General features: G+C 39.0%; 1 protein-coding gene across 4 annotated transcripts in view; it reads left to right on the top strand.

Annotated features, from left to right (window-relative positions):
- The window catches only part of clstn1 (calsyntenin 1), a 65,937-nt gene that overhangs the window by 41,223 nt on the left and 4,325 nt on the right, over nucleotides 1-20,389 (top strand). For 2 of the 4 annotated variants that reach the window (XM_061903934.1, XM_061903933.1), the window contains 14 exons: nucleotides 310-518; nucleotides 3,473-3,622; nucleotides 3,857-4,042; nucleotides 4,125-4,373; nucleotides 6,701-6,822; nucleotides 6,906-7,068; nucleotides 7,214-7,264; nucleotides 8,867-9,024; nucleotides 9,184-9,332; nucleotides 13,525-13,772; nucleotides 17,040-17,210; nucleotides 17,294-17,439; nucleotides 17,521-17,656; nucleotides 20,082-20,266. In XM_061903934.1, the coding sequence (XP_061759918.1) occupies nucleotides 310-518; nucleotides 3,473-3,622; nucleotides 3,857-4,042; nucleotides 4,125-4,373; nucleotides 6,701-6,822; nucleotides 6,906-7,068; nucleotides 7,214-7,264; nucleotides 8,867-9,024; nucleotides 9,184-9,332; nucleotides 13,525-13,772; nucleotides 17,040-17,210; nucleotides 17,294-17,439; nucleotides 17,521-17,656; nucleotides 20,082-20,266 (2,323 nt within the window). The remainder of the gene's footprint in view (nucleotides 1-309; nucleotides 519-3,472; nucleotides 3,623-3,856; nucleotides 4,043-4,124; nucleotides 4,374-6,700; nucleotides 6,823-6,905; nucleotides 7,069-7,213; nucleotides 7,265-8,866; nucleotides 9,025-9,183; nucleotides 9,333-13,524; nucleotides 13,773-17,039; nucleotides 17,211-17,293; nucleotides 17,440-17,520; nucleotides 17,657-20,081; nucleotides 20,267-20,389) is intronic. The other 2 variants (XM_061903935.1, XM_061903936.1) reach the window with 1 other exon arrangement.

Here is a 20,389-nt window from a genome sequence, read left to right as displayed (position 1 = left end):
AATGGTAACACCCGCATAAGTTTTTCAACTTGTTTAAGTCGGGGTCCATGTTAATAAATTCATGGCCTCAGCCATGAATTATTACAGCCTCAAACTATTCTTTTAAAATAAATAACATAGTCAATGTTTTGTGGAACATGATTGCCAGGAAATGTTAGCAAATATATCACCTGGAAGTGAAGCTTTATCCCTTTGCGAAATCTTTAACAAAAACAGTTATTACTTGTACAATCAATACAAGTATTGGAAATACTGCTTACCTTTATGCACTGCAGCACTGGTCAACTAACTGCTGTTTCTTTTTATCAGGGCTACTGTCCACATCCAGGTGAACGACCTCAACGAGTATTCACCAGTATTCAAAGAGAAGTCTTACAAAGCCACCGTCATCGAGGGAAAGAAATATGACAGCATCCTGAAGGTGGAGGCCGTGGACGCTGACTGCTCTTTTCAGTTCAGTCAGATCTGCAACTACGAGATTGTCAGCCCAGATGTGCCCTTCACCATTGACAAAGATGGTATGCCCTCCCACCCCCAACAACACCCACACATGCACCAATCAACCTCTTTATAGCACCTTTTGGGATTAGAGAGACAATTTGCATTACACGTGCCTCCATTGATTTGTGCGATCAATGGTGCTGCTGGACAGGTCATTTAGAATTCACCACATCTTTCTTTCTTCTCTCTTCATCTCAATAAAGCTGACTGACTGTATTGAGTCATAAGAGAAAATGCACAGTATTTAAATGTGTTCCAAAAACATGGTACATTTTCAAAAAATTACCATCCTTGTACACTTAGAGAAGACTCATTGGGTTGAGTAATTCCGTTTTACTTCCGCTGTGAGATTAATTTCTGTGCAACCTTATCATCCAAGAGGTATCCGCTCATGTGTCATAAGTCAGAAATAAGTTAATGACCATCCATCCATCCATTTCAATGACTTTTTCTTTTAATTCTTGAACTCTTTTAACAAATACAGAGCTATCTATTCTTATAAAGTTGTTATACATTTTTTAAGTTTTGGTTATGTTATGTTTTTATCGAAAATATTAACTGTTTTCTTATAACCACATGTTAAAGATGCATTATTCAATCAAATAAATTGCAGCGTAGAATTTTTGAGGTTGTGTAATTACAGCTTTGAATAGGTCTAATTCATGGCATTATTGATTTTGATACAGTAGACAAGTACACAAAAAATAATTTTACAGTTCATGAGAGTTTGAATTCACACAAGTGTTTTATATATATATATATATATATATATATATATATATATATATATTATGTGTGTGTGTGTGTGTGTGTGTGTGTGTGTATATGTATATATATATATATTGTGTGTATATATGTATATATATATTATATATATGTGTTTGTGTATATATGTATATATATTTGTGTGTGTTTGTGTATGTATGTATATATATTCACACACACATATATATATATACATACATACATATATATATATATATATACACACATATATACATACACACATATGTATATGTATATATATATACACACACATATATATATATATATATTTATACATTTATATACATATATATATAATATATATATACAAACACACACACACATGTATATATATATATTTATACATTTATATACATATATATATAATATATATATATATACAAACACACACACACACACACATATATATATATATATATATTTATACATTTATATACATATATATATAATATATATATATACAAACACACATACACATATATATATATATATATTTATACATTTATAAACATATATATATATAATATATATATATATATATATATATATATATATATATATATATATATAAATATATATATATATATATATACAAACACACACACACACACATATATATATATATATATATACATAATTAATAATTTCACACATAAGTCGCTCCTGGGTATAAGTCGCACCCCTGGCCAAACTATGAAAAAAACTGCGACTTATAGTCCGAAAAATACGGTATATATATATATATATATATATATATATATATATATATGACTTGTCTAGGTGTACCCCGCCTTCCGCCCGATTGTAGCTGAGATAGGCACCAGCGCCCCCCGCGACCCCACAGGGAATAAGCGGCAGGAAATGGATGGATGGATATATATATATATATATATATATATATATATATATATATATATATATATATATATATATATATATATATATATATATATATATATATATATATATATATATATATATATATATATATATATATATATATATACATTTTCTACCACTTGTTATATATAACTTCCCAACATCATTTTCATTGCATTTCCGCAGTTTAATGGCAGTTAAAATCATTTACTCTCGTCAAAGCTCTGAGGATTATGCGAATGGTTTTTTGACACTTTTGGGGGGTAAGGGGCACAACTACACCAAAAATAATATTTTCTTTTTTTTTTATCAACAAAAAATGAGAATAATTCGTTTTTTGTGAAAAGCGGCTTGTAATATACCATGATTACTGTCTGTTAAAAAATAGCAGTGATAATGGGAGTCAATGGGGCCAAAAGAGTTCTTAGGTTTTGCCTAAGAACTAACTGTTTATATCATATTCCAACAACACTGCGACCAAAATGACAATGCAATTTTATACTTAAAAAAAAAAACTCCCTGGCAAGATTTTAGACTGCTAACCTTCAAACTGAACAATCATATCCTTTATGGCAGTGGTTCTCAACATTTTTTCAGTGATGAAAATATTTTTTTTAAATTTAAGTACCCCCTAATCAGAGCAAAGCATTTTTGGTTGAAAGAGATAAAGAAGTAAAATACAGCACTATGTCATCAGTTTCTGATTTATTCAATTGTATAACAGTGCAAAATATTGCTCATTTGTAGTGGTCTTTCTTGAACTATTTGGAAAAAAATATATCAAAATAAGTAAAAACTGGTTGAAAAATAAACAAGTGATTCAATTACAAATAAGTATTTCTACATTTAGAAGTCATCATCAACTTAAAGTGCCCTCTTTGGGGATTGTAATAGAGATCCATTTGGATTCATGAACTTAATTCTAAACATTTATTCACAAAAAAATAAATCTTTAACATCAATATTTATGGAACATGTCCACAAAAAAATCGAGCTGTCAACACTGAATATTGCATTGTTGCATTTCTTTTCACAGTTTATGAACTTACATTCATATTTTGTTGAGGTATTATTTAATAAATATATTTATAAAGGATTTTTGAATTGTTGCTATTTTTAGAATATTTAAAAAAAATCTCACGTATCCCTTGGCATACCTTCAAGTACCCCCAGGGGTACGCGTACCCCCATTTGAGAACCACTGCCTTAAGGAACACGTTTAATGCCCGTTCTGGGCCCTGTGGGTGCACAAGGCTTAAACAAACAGTAAATCGCACTCTGACTTGTTTCCTCTTGTTTTGTCTAGGCTTAATCAAGAACACAGAGAAACTGAGCTACGGTAAAGAGCACATGTATAAGTTGACTGTGACCGCTTACGACTGTGGGAAGAACCGTGCCTCCGAGGATGTTTTGGTCAAGATCAGCGTCAAGCCTACCTGCAAACCCAGCTGGCAAGGTATTGACCCTGTCTTTTGCCGTTGCATTTAATGTGTGGAAAACCCTGTCCTACCAAGATGACTACTGTCAGAAAGCTTAATCTCAGCTCAAGGACATTTTCCCCCCATGTTGTGAAGTGCTTCCTTTTGCATAATTGCTATTGACAAACCCAGTATTGAGTGGTGCATGGCATCTTATCACTGCTGTTGAAGGACACCTTAGTCACACTGCTGCCCTCATTTCTTGCCCTCAGGCTTCAATAAGAGGATTGAATATGAGCCTGGCACAGGCAGCCTGGCTTTGTTTCCCAGCATGCACCTGGAGACATGTGATGAGCCAATCACATCCATAAGAGCCACTATTGAGCTAGAAACCAATCATATTGGAAAGGGCTGTGACCGTGACACCTACTCTGAAAAGTCTCTGCACAAGCTGTGTGGTAAGGAACTTTTTTTCTGAGTCACAATGCTGTAAAACGTGTAAAGATTGTTGTTGAAATACCAATTGAATTGAATTTTCAGGAGCGAGCTCTGGTACTGTGGAGCTCCTGCCAGCACCCAGCAGCTCTGTCAACTGGACGGTAGGACTACCCACAGACAACGGCCACGATAGCGACCAGGTGTTTGAGTTCAATGGCACCCAGGCTGTCAAGGTTCCTGATGGCTTGGTGAGCACCAGCCTGAAAGAGCCCTTCACTGTCTCTGTGTGGATGAGACATGGCCCAGGGGCCAATGAGAAGGAGACCATCCTCTGCAACTCTGACAAGACAGGTAATGGCGTAGGAATGCTTACGTCCAGGACGAATTAGGTCTCAACTAGAGATGGGCAATATGTCCCAAAATCTACATGGAAATAAAGGTATACTGTATAACACAATATAGTAATTTAAATAAGTGCGGCCCGCTGGTGTGTTCAGTTTGGCTCACGAGACGTCACAAGGATAGGTTACATAAGGATACAAGGAATTTGACCCATTGGGTGCCTCCAACATAGTTTTTTTTGTATCTCACAGTATAATTGCTGCAAGTTTGCCACCATCTTGTGGACAATGTCAGTAATTGAGGTTAATGACCATGAATAGTACATTGAAGTGTACACAGCACTGCACTTTTATATATGACCCAATCCAAAACAACCTTTCTCACTTATAGCGCAAAAACACATAAAGTCAAAACACATAACACAAACTGTTCACTGAACTTTGTGGATGGTTTAAAAAGTGTCACAGAATTCAAAATTACACCCATTTAAATCCCTTGCAATGCATGATTGTAAAAATACAAAACACTTTCTCCATATTATCAATGCATTTTCAACGCATTTTAGCTGCTTGGTATATCTAATTGATTATTAAACTTTAAGGAGGTAGTCACGGAAGAAAACAAGGTAGGAGTCAAACTTTCGTATACAATTATATTATTTATATATTATTTTTATATAAAAAGTAATTATGTGCATTGCTGCTGATGGGTCATGGTTAGGGCCTTGAATGGCAGCTCCCGCATTGTCCCTTACGGGGTCGCGGGGGATGCTTGAGCCTATCTCAGCTGCAATCGGGCGGTAGGCGGGGTACACCCTAAAAAAGTCGCCACCTCATCACACGTCTAACACAAGTAGACAGACAACATTCACACTGCCATTCACACACTAGGGCCAATTTAGTGTTGCCAAATGTGGCCCTCAAGTCAAACAGTTTGGACACCCCTGATATAAATCATTAAACAACTATTTCAAAAGGGTTTACAAAGGTTCCTTATTTGGCTGCAGACATATGTGGTAGCCGATTGCATCATTCCCAGTTGCATTGTTTTCTCAAAACTATTATTCATTTACTTGCTAATTTACTGATAATATCTGGTTGTGCTCTGTTGCAACATGGTTCCAACTACACTTCTGTTAAATATACTAAACACAGTATATTTAGTACCAATCCAATACCAAGCACTGTAGTTACAGTGGCAGTAAATAAATAAATAAATGATAAATGGGTTGTACTTGTATAGCGCTTTTATACCTTCAAGGTACACAAAGCGCTTTGACACTACTTCCACATTTACCCATTCACACACACATTCACACACTGATGGAGGGAGCTGCCATGCAAGGCGCTAACCAGCACCCTTGAGGAGCAAGGGTGAAGTGTCTTGCTCAGGACACAACGGACATGATGAGGTTGGTACTAGGTGGGAATTCGACCTTACTGATCTGTAAAATGTTCAAAGTCTTTGAATCAATTAGATTTCTATCACAATTAGAATCAGACAAAAGCGCAGCGATAGTGGTGTAACAATGTCAATTATTGAAAATTTCCCTTGTATTACATGCTGTATTTTGAGCAAAGTAAAATCAATAGTACAAAAATAACTAAACAAAAGAAAAAAATTGTAACGGCTCTAATTTAAATATTTTGGTTTCTGCCCTTAAAGTCTTCTAGTGTCAAGGGACTTATTTCCTGAGTTTGTAAAGAATAACAATAATGACAAAAATGTTTTTGTGACAATTAAAAGTATAAATGTAATCACTGTAGTAACAACCATGTACTGTTACTATAATAGGTATTTTTACTGTCGATTTGTATCAGTCCTAATAAATGTCCCTCTGCAGTTGAGTTCATAAACTGCCCAAACCAATATTTCAGCAAATATCCCTCTCTCTGCTGTGTTGGTGTCAGGAAATTGCAGCCTCTTTGCCTCTTAAGTCCACGTTTGTGCTCGCACATGGAATTTCACTTTTATCCTTTCCTTTTCTCCTTTTTTTTTTTTTTTTTTGCCACATTTCCATTTTAATCTTTTTTTGCTTCATATTAACTGTGTATAAGCTAACACACACTGCTAGTTCTTATTGACTGTAACGTCTCAGAAATGTGTGCATGGTTCATCAACTTCAGTCCCACTGCTTATATAAGAAGGAGGATTACATCAGAGCGACTGTGGGCTCAACATGAAGCATCTGCACTGCGTGTGATCTCTTTTAGCATCATCCATTCAGTACAGTCTCTGGTTTGAAGTTGTATAATTAACAAGAGGTGATTTTGATCATTTGTTGAACAAATATGCTACAGCTTCATTATGATGTGCTCATATTTTCCCCCATACAGATATGAACAGGCACCACTATTCCCTCTACGTGCACAACTGCAGGCTCATTCTCCTCCTCCGCCAAGATCCTTTAGAGGCAGAGAACTACAAACCGGCTGAGTTCCACTGGAAACTCGACCAGGTGAGTCCCTGCTGCCAAACCAGGTGAGAGGTAATGTTTTTTTTTAATGTTTTTAACAGTGATGTCCACTCTGTTCTCTGTAGGTGTGTGACAAGGAGTGGCATCACTATGTAGTAAATGTGGAGTTCCCCACCGTGACGCTGTTTGTGGATGGCGCTACTTTTGAACCCTTCCTGGTCACGGAGGACTACCCACTACATGCCTCCAGGATTGAGACTCAGCTCACTATTGGTGCTTGCTGGCAAGGTAGACTATCAGATATCTTAATTTAATGTTTGCAAAGTAATAACGATCCAATAGATTCTCCAGTGGTAGACATTGAAACCCTCTCAGCAGATCCTTAACCTTCCTCCCTGTCTTTACCTACTCTCTTTGTTTCTGTCCTCTATAGAAAACTCAGGACATGACAATGACACTGAGACAGTCTCTGAGTCCTCCTCAGGTTGCTCTAATCGTTCCGTTCTTAGAAACTTCAATGTGTCCGTCATGTCCCACCACTCTTAACTGCATCCTCATTATTCACCTTGACTAGAATGAGTCCTAAACATTCTAGATGCAGACACGGTTGTTTTTACATCTTCAAGCACGTTGTCATCTGGTTATTGCTGTCTGGCTAATATTATTTTTTTCCACAAGACATAAAATACAGTAGTACCTCAACTTACGAGTTTAATTAGTTTTGTGACAAAGCTTTTATCTCAAGGGACATGTATATCAAGTCTGCCATTGAAATGAATGGAAATCAATTTAATTAGTGCTTGGCCCCCAAAATTGCACAATTTTAACACCTGACATGCTTTTTTTTAAATTATAATAATTTTGTGGTAATAAATATTGTATAAGAACAAAACAATAGAATGTAACCATATGTAATAATAATTTACAGTATTTAACTTGAAGAGTGGAATTCTACGGTATCTCCTTGCAGCTACTTTTCCGTCAAACACACCATTAGCAGCTTCTCCATATTTTCATGGATAAATATCTGCTGTTTGGATATTTTAACATTCTTGGCTGGCGTTAAGACTCATTCTATTTCAGTGTGGTGCAGACTAGCAGTGATATGCTCAAATTGCTTTGCTAAGCTCTGTTTTTGATTATTTATTTTGTGTATTTTGTGAATATCATCCATGTTGTCTTCTCAGTGAAGAGAATTATATTTATGTGGCGCTTTTCTCTAATGACTCAAAGCGCTTTACATAGAGAAACCCATTATTTAAGTTACTTTAAACCACTGTGGGTGGCACTCGGAGCAAGTGGGTAAAGTATCTTGCCCAAGGACACTATGGCAGTAACGAGGATGGTGGAAGCGGGGATTGAACCGGTGTAGCTCTACCAAACGAGCCACGCCGCTTCAGCACTGTCCTTCACACAAACTTTCTTCCTTCCTATGGTTGTAAAACGAAGTTATGTCGATCTCTACCTATAAGCTAATACTAGCTAGTAAGACTAGATGTTTTGGTCAGATCTTACAAGGTTCACTGTAACATTTGCTACGCCAACTAATATATAGCTCAAATTTTCTTCCTGTGTTTTGAAGAATAACAATTAGCCAAAAGACAGCTCTTGTCTTAAAACACTTAAATCGGGGCACTCTTAGTTGAGGTACGTCTGTATGCACGTTTTTTTGCTTTTTGAAACAGGAGCTTATTTATGTCAGATAAGGTTGAAGACAGCAGATAAACACACTGGAGTGTTCAATTAAATACATCAGGATGGATACACTCAAGGATAATTAAGTTTAATGTTTTGATTTTAAATCCATCTTGAAGTGTTTTTGTTTCTGCTCACTCTATTGCGGTTCATTGTAAACAAGCAGTGCCGTTAACTGCAGATGCTGCATGAACATAATATGTATGAAACCTTCCATTGTTTTTGTTTTTACCTAACGTGCATGAATTTTAGTCCGACTGCCTCCACACAGTGAGCCGGCATGCTCAAATGGTAAAAAGTGGTAAATGTAAAAATGTTTGCCAAAACAACACTAAACTACCCTGTGCTTGTGTGTGTGTCTCTCTCTGTTTGGGCCCTTCAACGTACATAGGCGGAAATGCACGTATGGTCCAGTTTTTCCGTGGAAACCTTGCAGGATTGATGATCCGCTCGGGCAAGCTGGAGAACAAGAAGGTTATTGACTGTTTGTACACCTGCAAGGAGGGCCTGGATGTGCAACTGCCCGAGGAGGTAGCTTCCTCTGTCAAGGTGCGGTGGTGCTTTTAAATATTTTCTATGTGGATTTTGCAAAACAACCTCAACCCGACTAATGAAATGATTCTCTTAGATTTGTCTTGGGATAGTACAGCTACAGGTGGCCGAGAGCCTCAGAAATCTGACCTAACATCTTACTTACGGCTTCTCCAGGTGGAGTTTAATCCCAACCAGTCCACCCTGACCGTTGAAGGGGACGATATTGATGCATTTGACAAAGTCATGCAGCACATCTCGTACTTAAACTCACGCCAGTTTCCGACACCTGGCATCAGACACCTACGCATCTCCACCACTGTCAAGTAAGTAGGAGGAATCCTTTCTGCCATTGTTAGGAAACATATTTACCGGTTTTAGGTGTGGAGCGGAGGATTGTTGAGGTGAAATTGAGGACAAGCCTAACCACAAAGAGAATTAGCCAACAGGTTTGCGGTTAGAGAACAATAGAATCTGCACTGTGGGTTTCTCTGTTTCTTCACTCTGTATTGCAATAAACAGGCTTTCACAGAGTGTGATTCTTATTTTATTGTTGCAAGTAGGCCTGGGCCGACCATTTAATTAAACGATAAATAAAAAAATTACTCAATTGCTTTGCCATCATCGATAAATTGCTATGTCCATGTGTGTTTGTTTTCTTCATCAAACACGGTGCAAGAGGGTTCAAATCTCTGTGACTCGCTCTCAGCACCTGAGTGTGTTTTTTTAAATAGCAGAATTAAATGGACGAAATGAATACAGTAGTCAGTCATCCACCATATTCGTCTTGGAGTGTGGAGGCGGAGGCGGAACTGCTGGTTTACACACACAGAATGCACGGTTACAGCCTCGCTGGTCGTTAGTGAGAAGCAATGCAAAGTAACAAAAATTAGGAGGAGAAAGATGATTGCAAAACCAAATGGGAATAATCCGGTTTCAAACAAGTGAGCAAGATGAACCCATGAACACGAACAAACAAATAAGTGTGCCCAATTTGTTGGAAAGTGGTGGCAATAACATAAAAACCAAAAAACGTCACTTCAAGATGTTGATATTTATTGCTGTGCATTTTTTGCTAACATAAATTGAGACTCTGTTTGAATTTTATCATTTACTTATTTAGGATAAATAAAAGTTATTGAGATTCCACTTACAATGTTTGCAAAAATTAATGCGATATCAGTTTATTGCATGTGAAAGGGATACTTGCATTATTATTATTTTATTATTATTTTTATACATTCCAGTGGAACCTCGATTTACGAACGTACTTGGTTTGTAAACCAAACAGTTTGTATAGTGAAGCAGTGTTTCCCACAAGAATCAATGTAAACATGAAAAAATTGTTCTAGCCTTGACCAAAGTCCCTATTTTAGTAAAAAAAAAAAACTGCACACTTTAAATACACTATAATGTTCATATATATTGTATATGTATTTTTTTATACTGTATATGTATATGCATATACATATATATATATATTGATATATACCAGGGTTCGGCAACCCGCGGCTCTTGGATCACTCTGATGCGACTCCACTGCATACTTGCCGACCCCCCCATTTTTCCGGGAGGTTTTCCGGATTTCAATGCCTCTCCCAGAAATCTCCCCAGGATAACATTCTCAGATTTTCACCCGGACAGCAATAAATATTGAGGGCGTGCCGTGATGGCAATGCCTTAAACGTCCTATCGACCATGTCTTCGCGTCCGCTTTAGTACAATGCTATCTGAGTGCCGGCCGGCCACATCGAGTGTGCGGCTGCTGACTCGACGCGTAAGCGACTGCAAGGCATACTTGTTCAAAAGCCATACAGGTTACAATGAGGGTTGTGATATAAACAACTTTAACACTTACTAATATGCGCCAAACTGTGAACCCACACCAAACAAGAATGATGAACACATTTTGGGAGAACTTCCGCACTGTAACACAACATAAACACAACAGAACAAATACCTGAATCCCATGCATCCCTAACTCCTCCGGGCTACATTATACACCCCCCTGCCCCCCTACATGCGTCGGTTGTGGTGGGCGGGGTTGGGGGGGCAGGGTTTGGTGGTAGCGGGGGTGTATATTGTAGCCCGGATAAATTAGGGATGCCTGGGATTCTGGGTATTTGTCCTGTTGTGTTACAGTGCGGATGTTCTCCCATAAAGTGTTTGTCATTCTTGTTTGGTGTGGGTTCACAGTGTGGCGAATATTAGTAAGAGTGCTAAAGTTGTTTATATCACAACCCTCAGTGTAACCTGTATGGCTGTTGAGCAAGTATGCCTAGCAGTCGCTTATGTGTGTCTGCAAAAGTCTCATACAACATGTGAATGGGCTGGTTAGCTGTTTGTTATGGTTGTAGAGGGCGCTAAACGCAATGTCATCATAGCACGCCCTTATTATTGTTGTTTGGGTGAAAACCAGGGGACAGTCGAGAGAATGATTGCTCTGAAACTCAGCAGTCTCCCGGAAAAATTGGGATGGTTGGCAAATGTGATGTTGTCAAGCGGCATTCAAATTAAACTTGCGGGCCGCACTAATGTTACATTTTCATAATAAGGTGCAGGCCGCGTGTTTGAGACCCCTGGTTTATACATAGCACAAAGCAAAAATAACAACTTTGTACGCTGTGTTATTTCATTTTAAATTTCAAAAGAGTTTTGTGGCTCCCATATTTTTCTTTATTTTGTGAAACGGGTCATAATGGCTTTTTGAGTGGTAAAGGTTGCCGACCCCTGATATATACTGTATATCAAATCAACATAAGGGGTTTGATATACAAGGGCTCAAGTCTTTATTTTTTTTCCAAACACAACAACATTATAGCAAGCTTAGATGCCAACCACATTCATCCACACAAAAGTCTTGTTAGCGTGCTCCAAAACGTTAATCACCATGTTGTTAAAATATAGAACAAAAAAAGGAAAATCCTTTTACCTTGTGTTGGCCAAAATTTGTAGCACTAATAAACACACTGGAAGTTTTGCAGTGATAAAGGATAAGTGGTTTCACAGAGTCACCTATAGCAGTATGAGACGTTCCTTCATCAGCTTGTGTCCCAGTAGTGCCTTCTCCTTCGCTGTAATAAAGGTCTGATGTAAAAAACAAAAATGTAGGTCTCATCACAATTAAAGACTTGCTGCAAAAAAAATCCCCCTTTGCCAATTGAGTTTTCAAAATCAAGGTGCCTCAACCGGCAGACTAACTAGCTAAAACGCTAACTTACAGTGGTTGTCTAGCAACCTGAAGTTATACAGTGAGACTATGAGAGTTTGGACACATTTTAAAGTGTTTCTATTCACGCAAAGTGATCTCTAAGACAGGCTGACACAGCTCTGACCAGCGCATGGTACGACAAGTGTGGAAATAATTCAGAAGTGCCGCTCACGTCAAAACTCTTTCAAATGGCCTCATCTGTCTGTACAGGACGTAAATAGGATGTGATGTAGAGGTCCCGCCTCATTTAAATGGCCATGCCCGTGTGTACAGAAAGTGATGTCATCAAAATGGCAGCCCCCACTTGCTTCCAGGGGCATGCAAAATGAATGAATGAAGCATTCGTACGCCGAGACATGGTTAGTAAACGGCCATATTTGGCGTAATGTAATCGTTGGTAAACCTAAAACGGCACAAACATAGGCGTTCATAAATCGAGATTCCACTGTACATTAGTGCTTAATTAAAAATAAATTTTCAATATAATGCTGACAATTAAATTTTTTTCCATCTATCCATCCATTTTCTACCACTTTTCCCTTTTGGGATCGCGGGGGGTTTGCTGGAGCCTATATGAAGAATGAATGATAGGTGGTGACCATAGGGGCCGTAAGCGCACACTGCCAGCTTTGCTTCCGTCAGTCTACCCCAGGGCAGCTGTGGCTACAAATGTAGCTTACAAACACCAGGTGTGAATGAATTATGGGTTCCCACTTCTCTGTGAGCGCTATATAAAATCTAATCCATTGTTATTATTATTATTATCTCAGCTGCATTTGGGCGGAAGGCGTCGTACACCCTGGACAAGTCGTCACCTCGTCACAAAGCCAACACAGATAGACAGACAACTTTCACATTCACATTCACTCACTAGGGCCAATTTAGTGTTGCCAATCAACCTATCCCCAGGTGCATGTCTTTGGAGGTGGGAGGAAGCCGGAGTACCGGAACCCACGCAGTCACGGGGAGAACATACAAACTCCACACAGAAAGATCCCGAGCCCGGGATTGAACTCAGGACCTCTGTATTGTGAGGCTGACGCACTAACCTCTCGGCCCCCGTGCTATAATTTATGGGCAATAATTTGTGGGACATTGTATTGACCAGCTAAGTATATTATCGGCCCAGGCCTATTTGCAATGCTTTTATGTAAAAAAAAATGTTTGTAGCAATTTTCCCAAATACTTTTCTTACATCTCTAAAGTATAGTTCTTTTTCCTGTTACTGCTGTTATGTCACAGGAACGGCTCGCTTTCAAAGCACACTTAATCCAAATAAAAAAATAATTCTTCTTATTTTGCCACAGATGCTTCAACGAGGATTCCTGCGTGACCATGCCGGAGGCCGAGGGTTACGTGATGGTGCTGCAGCCTGAGGAGCCCAAGATCAGCCTGAGCGGCATCGACCACTTCGCTCGCAGCGCCGCCGAATTTGAGAGCCCAGAGGGCGTGACGCTATTCCCAGAGCTGCGCATCGTTAGCACCATCACCCGTGAGGTAGAGGCTGACGCGACAGATTCTGAGGCCACAGAGGGAGCTGACGATGACCCCACAGGTACGAAAAATTTGCTTTTTTTTTTAATCCCACATTCCTCACTTAAACTGTATTATTCACAGTAAGTAACCCGTAACCCGAGTCTTTGATGTTTTAAGTTGCACAAAACACTGATCTTGGTGGTGCTACCTTCCCGCCCTAATGGGCAAACACACAGCACACCACAGTAGGAGGATTATGTCCTCTTGCCAAAGGGATTGGACAACGTGAGCAACAGATAAGTTGTTTACTCCTTTATGGGAGGCCATCTGTTCGCTTTGTAGTGTTATTGTATGAGCTGAGATCAGGAGACATTAGGTCTGCATGGAGGGTGATGCAGAAACTGGAATTGGATGTCCTTTAGTGATGAGGTCTTTACACCTCACACAAACTGCAAATCGTGACTTTCACAGATATTACACCATTTTATACTCTTTGTAAGATAAATGCAGGTGTTGAGGAGGGAATTAGTTTTCATTTAGTGTTTGTACTCATTGCCAATGGTGAGAAGTTGATAGTTCTCATTATGACAGCTGTGAAATATTTATTATGGCCTCCCCTAAGTAGACACAAAATTGAAATGACGATTTCGTAAGGGTTGAAGGACTGCAATTTGTTAACTACACTGCCATGTAGTTATATTCTAATAGAGCCTTTATTCTCTCGCATATTGGAACGCATTCATCCACGTCCAGAGGGATATACATAGAAGTTGTCTGTGCATTTTTTATGTAATGCAGTGGAACCTCAATGTATGAACTTAATAGGTTTCTGAACAGGTTTGTAAATAAAGAAGTTTGTTTGTTTGTAAACACAGTGAGGCTGAGTTTAGGTTTTATGCTCCTAAAATCTGGAACAGTCTTCCTTCCAGAAGATCAGAGACAGGCCTCATTGTTGGCAATGTTCAAATCCTATCTGAAAACACTTCTATTCAGTTGTGGATATGACATCTGAAATTATTTTATCCAAACTTTTTGACTTTAATTAGAATTATGATTGTTTAATGATTACGGTTTATGATTTTAACTTGAATTATGAATTTTTTTTATTTAAATTTTTGCCTTTTTGTAGTTTTTTAAAGCGCTTGAATTGCCTTTTGTACGCATTTTACTCCCTTACTACACCTGCTTTGCCTTGTATATTGAATGCAATTCCCCCACAATTATCAATATATACAAGCCTCGACTAAAGTTGATATTTTAGTAAAGGTTTGTACATTTTCTTACAGTCTCACTTTCTTCAGCCCTGTGGTGCACTCACAGTTTGAAATGACAAAACTCCTTAACTTTAACAGCAATCTTGCCACAATGATTAAGAATAAACAATAAAATTCACATCACACTTCTTGGCGTGCAGCGGAAGGGAGGGTAAGGGCGCTTGGAGGCACTGTCGTACAACATTACGGATTTTTCCTGAATGTTTCAAAACACACATTGCTTGTCCATTACTTTTTTTGGACTCATTGAGTTAGCAAAACTCAAAAAAATGTTTTTAAAAGGCTGAAAAAAAAAAAGTAGCACTAAGCATATTAGCTAACGCCTACAACACTGTGACGAACAATGAGCACCAGGAATCGACAAACCATCCATCCATTTCCCACCGCCATTTCCCTTTGGGGTCGACTCGACCAGCCCACTATCAATGCCTATGCTGCCAGGCACACAATAGGTGAGACGCTGGTCTGTGGTTCATAAATCAAAACGAAAGGTCCGTAAATCAAGGTTCAGTTGTAATGGCAAACTAATAATGTGTAAACCATATGTGTTTACAAAGTAAATAAAGGTAGGTATTTAAGTAATAAGTCTTTGCTTTTTTACTGCATACACACTGCACAATAGTTTCTTATAATTTTAATTTTCAACCCTTTTTTTGTTTAAATCTTTTTAAGGGACGTGTTGCCAGCTATTTAGATCAGAGGTGCCCAAACTTTTCCCACTGTGGGCCACTGACTGATAAATCAAAGGATGCCGGGGCCATTTTTGTAGTTTTGAACCTTCAAAACCAGTACTACATAAATATTTTTTAAAGAACTAAAAACTCCAATTTTGTTATGAAATTTGGTGTTAATGCCAAAGAGCCAAAGCCGAACTGAAATTTTAACAGTTTGCACATTGGCCAGATAGCATCAAGTAACGAAAAACAAGAGCGAAATGAGCTAAACAAGCTAGCATGCTGAAAGCATGCTAAAGTTAGCATTATTGAAATACCAAAGTATATGACCCTGAGTTGTATACCTGCTAAATTAGCTTAAAAAAAAGCTAGCATTCGCTAAAATATTAACTGTACCATGTGTAAAGTACCAAAATACGTCACTCTGAGATGTGTATGTGCAAATTGTGTTTAAAATGCTAGCATGTTAAGGTTAACATGCATCAAGTTTCAAAATATGACAGAAGTATGTCTATAAAGTTAGCTTTAAATATATTTTGTCAAGTAACTAAATATATGACGCTGAGGTGTATACCTGAAAATTTTGCAAAAAAGATAGCATGGTCATATTAGAAGGCTAATGATTGTGCCGCGGGCCATTAAAAAATTAGCTACAGGCCGCAAATGTACCGTAGGTGCTATGAATTTTCATTTCATAGTACATCAGTGGCCTAGCTGTTAGAGTGACCGCCCTGAGATCAGTAGGTTGTGAGTTCAAACCCCAGCCGTGTCATACCAAAGACTAAAAATCATGTTATCATGTTAGACCCGCTCGACATCCATTGCTTTCGGTTCCCCTAAAGGGGGGGTTTGCCCACATATGCGGTCCTCTCCAAGGTTTCTCATAGTCATCATTGTCACCGACGTCCCACTGGGTGTGAGTTTTCCTTGCCCTTATGTGGGCCTACCGAGGATGTCGTTGTGGTTTGTGTTATGGTTTGTGTAGCCCTTTGAGACACTAGTGATTTAGGGCTAAATAAGTAATAATTGATTGATTGATAAAAAATGGGACCCAATAATTACTGCTTGGCTCTAAGCATCAAGGGTTGGAATTGGGGGTTAAATCACCAAAAATGATTCCAAGGCGCGTCCACTGCTCCTGCCCACTGCTCACCTCTCCTCTTAGGGGGTGATCAAGGATGATGGGTCAAATGCAGATAATAATTTTGCCACAACTAATGTGTGTGTGACAATCATTGGTACTTCAATTGTAATCTATACTACTATATAAGATGTACATGGACTACGCTAAAGTTTGTTTCTTTTTTTGAGAAGATGGGAGGAGTGTTGTCACTCTTATGCATTAACTTATGTGTTTTTCAAAAATAACATTCTTGCTTGATCTCACTTCTCCTTCAGTGCAAGAGACAGTGGTGTCTGAGGAGATCATGCACAACCTGGACACATGCGAGGTGACTGTGGTGGGAGATGAACTGGATGCGGAGCACGAGGGCCTGGAAGTGTACATGTACCAGCTGCAGCAGCGCGGCCTGGAAATGAGCTCCTCCCACATTGGCCTGGTCATTACAGGTATGGACAGTAACAGGAAGGATTACCTTTTTTTTCCCCCCTGCATGTATTTTTGTCCGCTGACTCATGCATTTGTGCACCAGGCGTGAACACCATGGCCAACTATGAGCAGGTCCTGCATCTTATCCGCTACAAGAACTGGCACACAGAGGCGCTCTTTGACAGGAAATTCAAACTTGTATGCTCTGAGCTCAACAGGCGCTACATCAGTAATGACTTCAAAGTGGAGGTAAGACGGCACTTAGTCCTCGCCACTGTCACAGCTCATCTACAACATTTTTGACATGATGCGTGTGTTTCTTCGTTCCAGGTGAATGTGATCCACACAGCCAACCCCGTAGATCACGTGAACAGTGCCCTGGTGCAGCCCAACTTCATCAACCCCGTGCACCATGCCTCTGTGGACCTGTCCGGTCACAACCTTGTCAACGCACACCAGGCCTCAGGTACTGCATGCGGAAGACTTACTTAACTATAATCCTGCTCATATGCACATTCCCCAGCTTCATACACGTAGTTACTGCCGCTGTCCATCAGGGGCAGCATTTTATAGGGGAACTGCACATTTTGGGGAATTTTGACAATCACTCACAAAGAACACACATCCTTCCCTTTATGTGCGTACTAAATAGTAAAAAAAACTGCTAGTACTCGGTGGCTAACAATGCAAGTATATGGGGTTAATTTAACACTCTTAAAAAAAATCAAAAAACCGGCAACAACGCTCCATTTACATGCCATGACCTGCATATATACCGAGCTATAGCGACTTTGTTATAAGACTATAGAGCGCACCGGTATATAAGCCGAACCCACTAAATTTTAGAAGAAGCTTTTTTTATTCCATATATAAGCTGCAGGTAAGTGAAATAAGTTATTGACAGAAAGATTTTGTAAATGTTAATCAACATACTTTAATTGTTTCCAAAAAGTGCTTTTAACGCTGCAGTAAATCCGCTGATCAAAAAAAACAGAAGTCATCGACCCACTTGCTGCAGAACCAAGCTCAGCTAAACAGACTCAATAACTCCACAGTGACGTTTTGGTGAATTTGCTGAGGAGTTTGTGAAATTGAAACAATACAAAACGATAACACTAACACAGACACTCATATTAGCTAATGCTAACAACGCCAGCGTGATTACATTATGATAGAACATACAACATGAATGAAAACAGTAATATCAATCGTGATGGTTTAAAAGGTATGCATTGTTTTAGTTATATTGTAAAACTTACAATTGGTGCATCGAGTGATGATAGAAGAATCCACGTCAGTAAAAACACTATGGACGACTGGAAGACGGAACAGCACTTGAACTTCCGGTTGAAGGCATTAAACAGAAGGAATTACTGTAGATCTTCAACCTGCAGTGAGCGAGCTCATCCAAAATATAGTGCCATAGCACAAAAAATACCACATCTTTTCAGTGTCTCTATGGGTGTTTTCTGAAAACTGTTTGTTGATTACAAAACGTGAGCGACAAAAAATCCATAAATTATCCGCAGGGTTCTAAATTTACGAAAAATTAGCATTTTATAATCCAGAAAATACAGTACTTTTCTGGCGTACGACACCTTCACCTTGCTCAAGCTGCTCATCCGACCACTATAGTCAGCTAAGAGCTAAATATGAGTAGATATAAATGAGAAGAACGTGGCGCTTGAGCTACTTCCGCTTCCGCTAAATCACATTTGCGTGAGGAAATGTCAATGCTAGATTAGAAATCATGCCTCTTACCTGTACAGCAGAAGGTTGTGATACAACAAGCTGAAAAGTTGGTAAATTTTGAAAATCCACACATGCTACCAATTTAATACAAACGGAGCACAGCATAAAGACCATCGCAACAATTCTAAGAAGCATTTTTTTTATCTGAGAAATGAGGATTTATTCTGAATATAGCTGCTCCAGGAGAGAACAAGTACTGAAAGATACAACCATAACACCAGTGAGAGCAAACATTGTAAGTCACTGTTCTATTTCTTACTGTATTTGAAACATTTAGCAATAGTGCTACATGATAACGACTCAAGGCTCTCACCAAGTCTGCCATTAGTGGTTGCAAACACAGAAAGTCCTCCCCTTGTTGTTTTTGTTGTTGACATTGATTTCACAGAGTGCATAGCAATGAACGCTATGCACTCTGTGAAACAAATGCACCAAGGAAAGAAGGTACAGAAATGCTTCAAATGAGCAAAATACTGTAAATATTACATGTTATTATGAATGTGCCTGTTACTACAGTAGATTACATACATACCGCATGTATACAAAACATTGTTGGAGGTTTTGAAAGGATCTATGTTTATAGTTACCTGCATGGTCAGCTACCTCTTACTAGCAGTTTTTCACTTTTTAGAATGCACAGACAAGGGAACAACATGTGTCTTCTTTCTAAAATAACAATTGTAAATAATGGGCAAAATTTCCCCATAAAGAGCAGTTTCCCTTCGAGGCGTGGCATTTATTTACGCGGACATCAATAAAGAGGGGGGGCCACTATTTAAAAGCATCATGTCTGTTTTCAGTATTATTCTTACCTTTTGATAAAATCTTATTTTTGTCGGGGTGGAGAAGCACGCACATGTGATTCAGCAACCTGTAGAAGGATTAAGTCTACTAAAACCAGAAGTAGGACACCCAGGAGTCACTGTTTGTCCCCCCCTTTTTTTAATGGCATACGTTTAGGGATTACACTTGAGTGCTGCTTGTGACATCTGTGCACCACCCTTTACTTCTTCCTTTCAATAATCTTCCATGATGTCAGGCTAGCTAAGCCCGCCACTGCACGAGAGGCCCTCTATTCCACTAATATGAGGCAAAGCAGAGCAGCTACCTGCAGTTGACTGGAGTGTGTGTGATTGCAGTGGTTCCCAGCGCGGCCACCATCGTCATCGTCGTCTGTGTCAGTTTCCTGGTGTTCATGATCATTCTGGGCGTGTTCCGCATCCGGTCAGCACACCAGCACACCATGAGGGACCAGGAGAACGGCAAGGAGAACGAGATGGACTGGGACGACTCGGCCCTCACCATCACCGTCAATCCCATGGAGGTAAACAAAAAAGGCACTTCTAGTGTAGCCTAACACTGCCCTTTATAGACTCGTCGTCAGGCTTTATTCTGGGCTGAAATAGAGTTTGATTTGTTCAAAAAACACTCTACCATGTTGGATATA

This window comes from Nerophis ophidion, linkage group LG06 (genome assembly GCF_033978795.1).
Source record: "Nerophis ophidion isolate RoL-2023_Sa linkage group LG06, RoL_Noph_v1.0, whole genome shotgun sequence".
Classification (NCBI taxonomy): Eukaryota; Metazoa; Chordata; class Actinopteri; order Syngnathiformes; family Syngnathidae; genus Nerophis; species Nerophis ophidion.
Note: the sequence above shows the minus strand (reverse complement) of the source record. Positions and strands in the feature narration are given on the sequence as shown.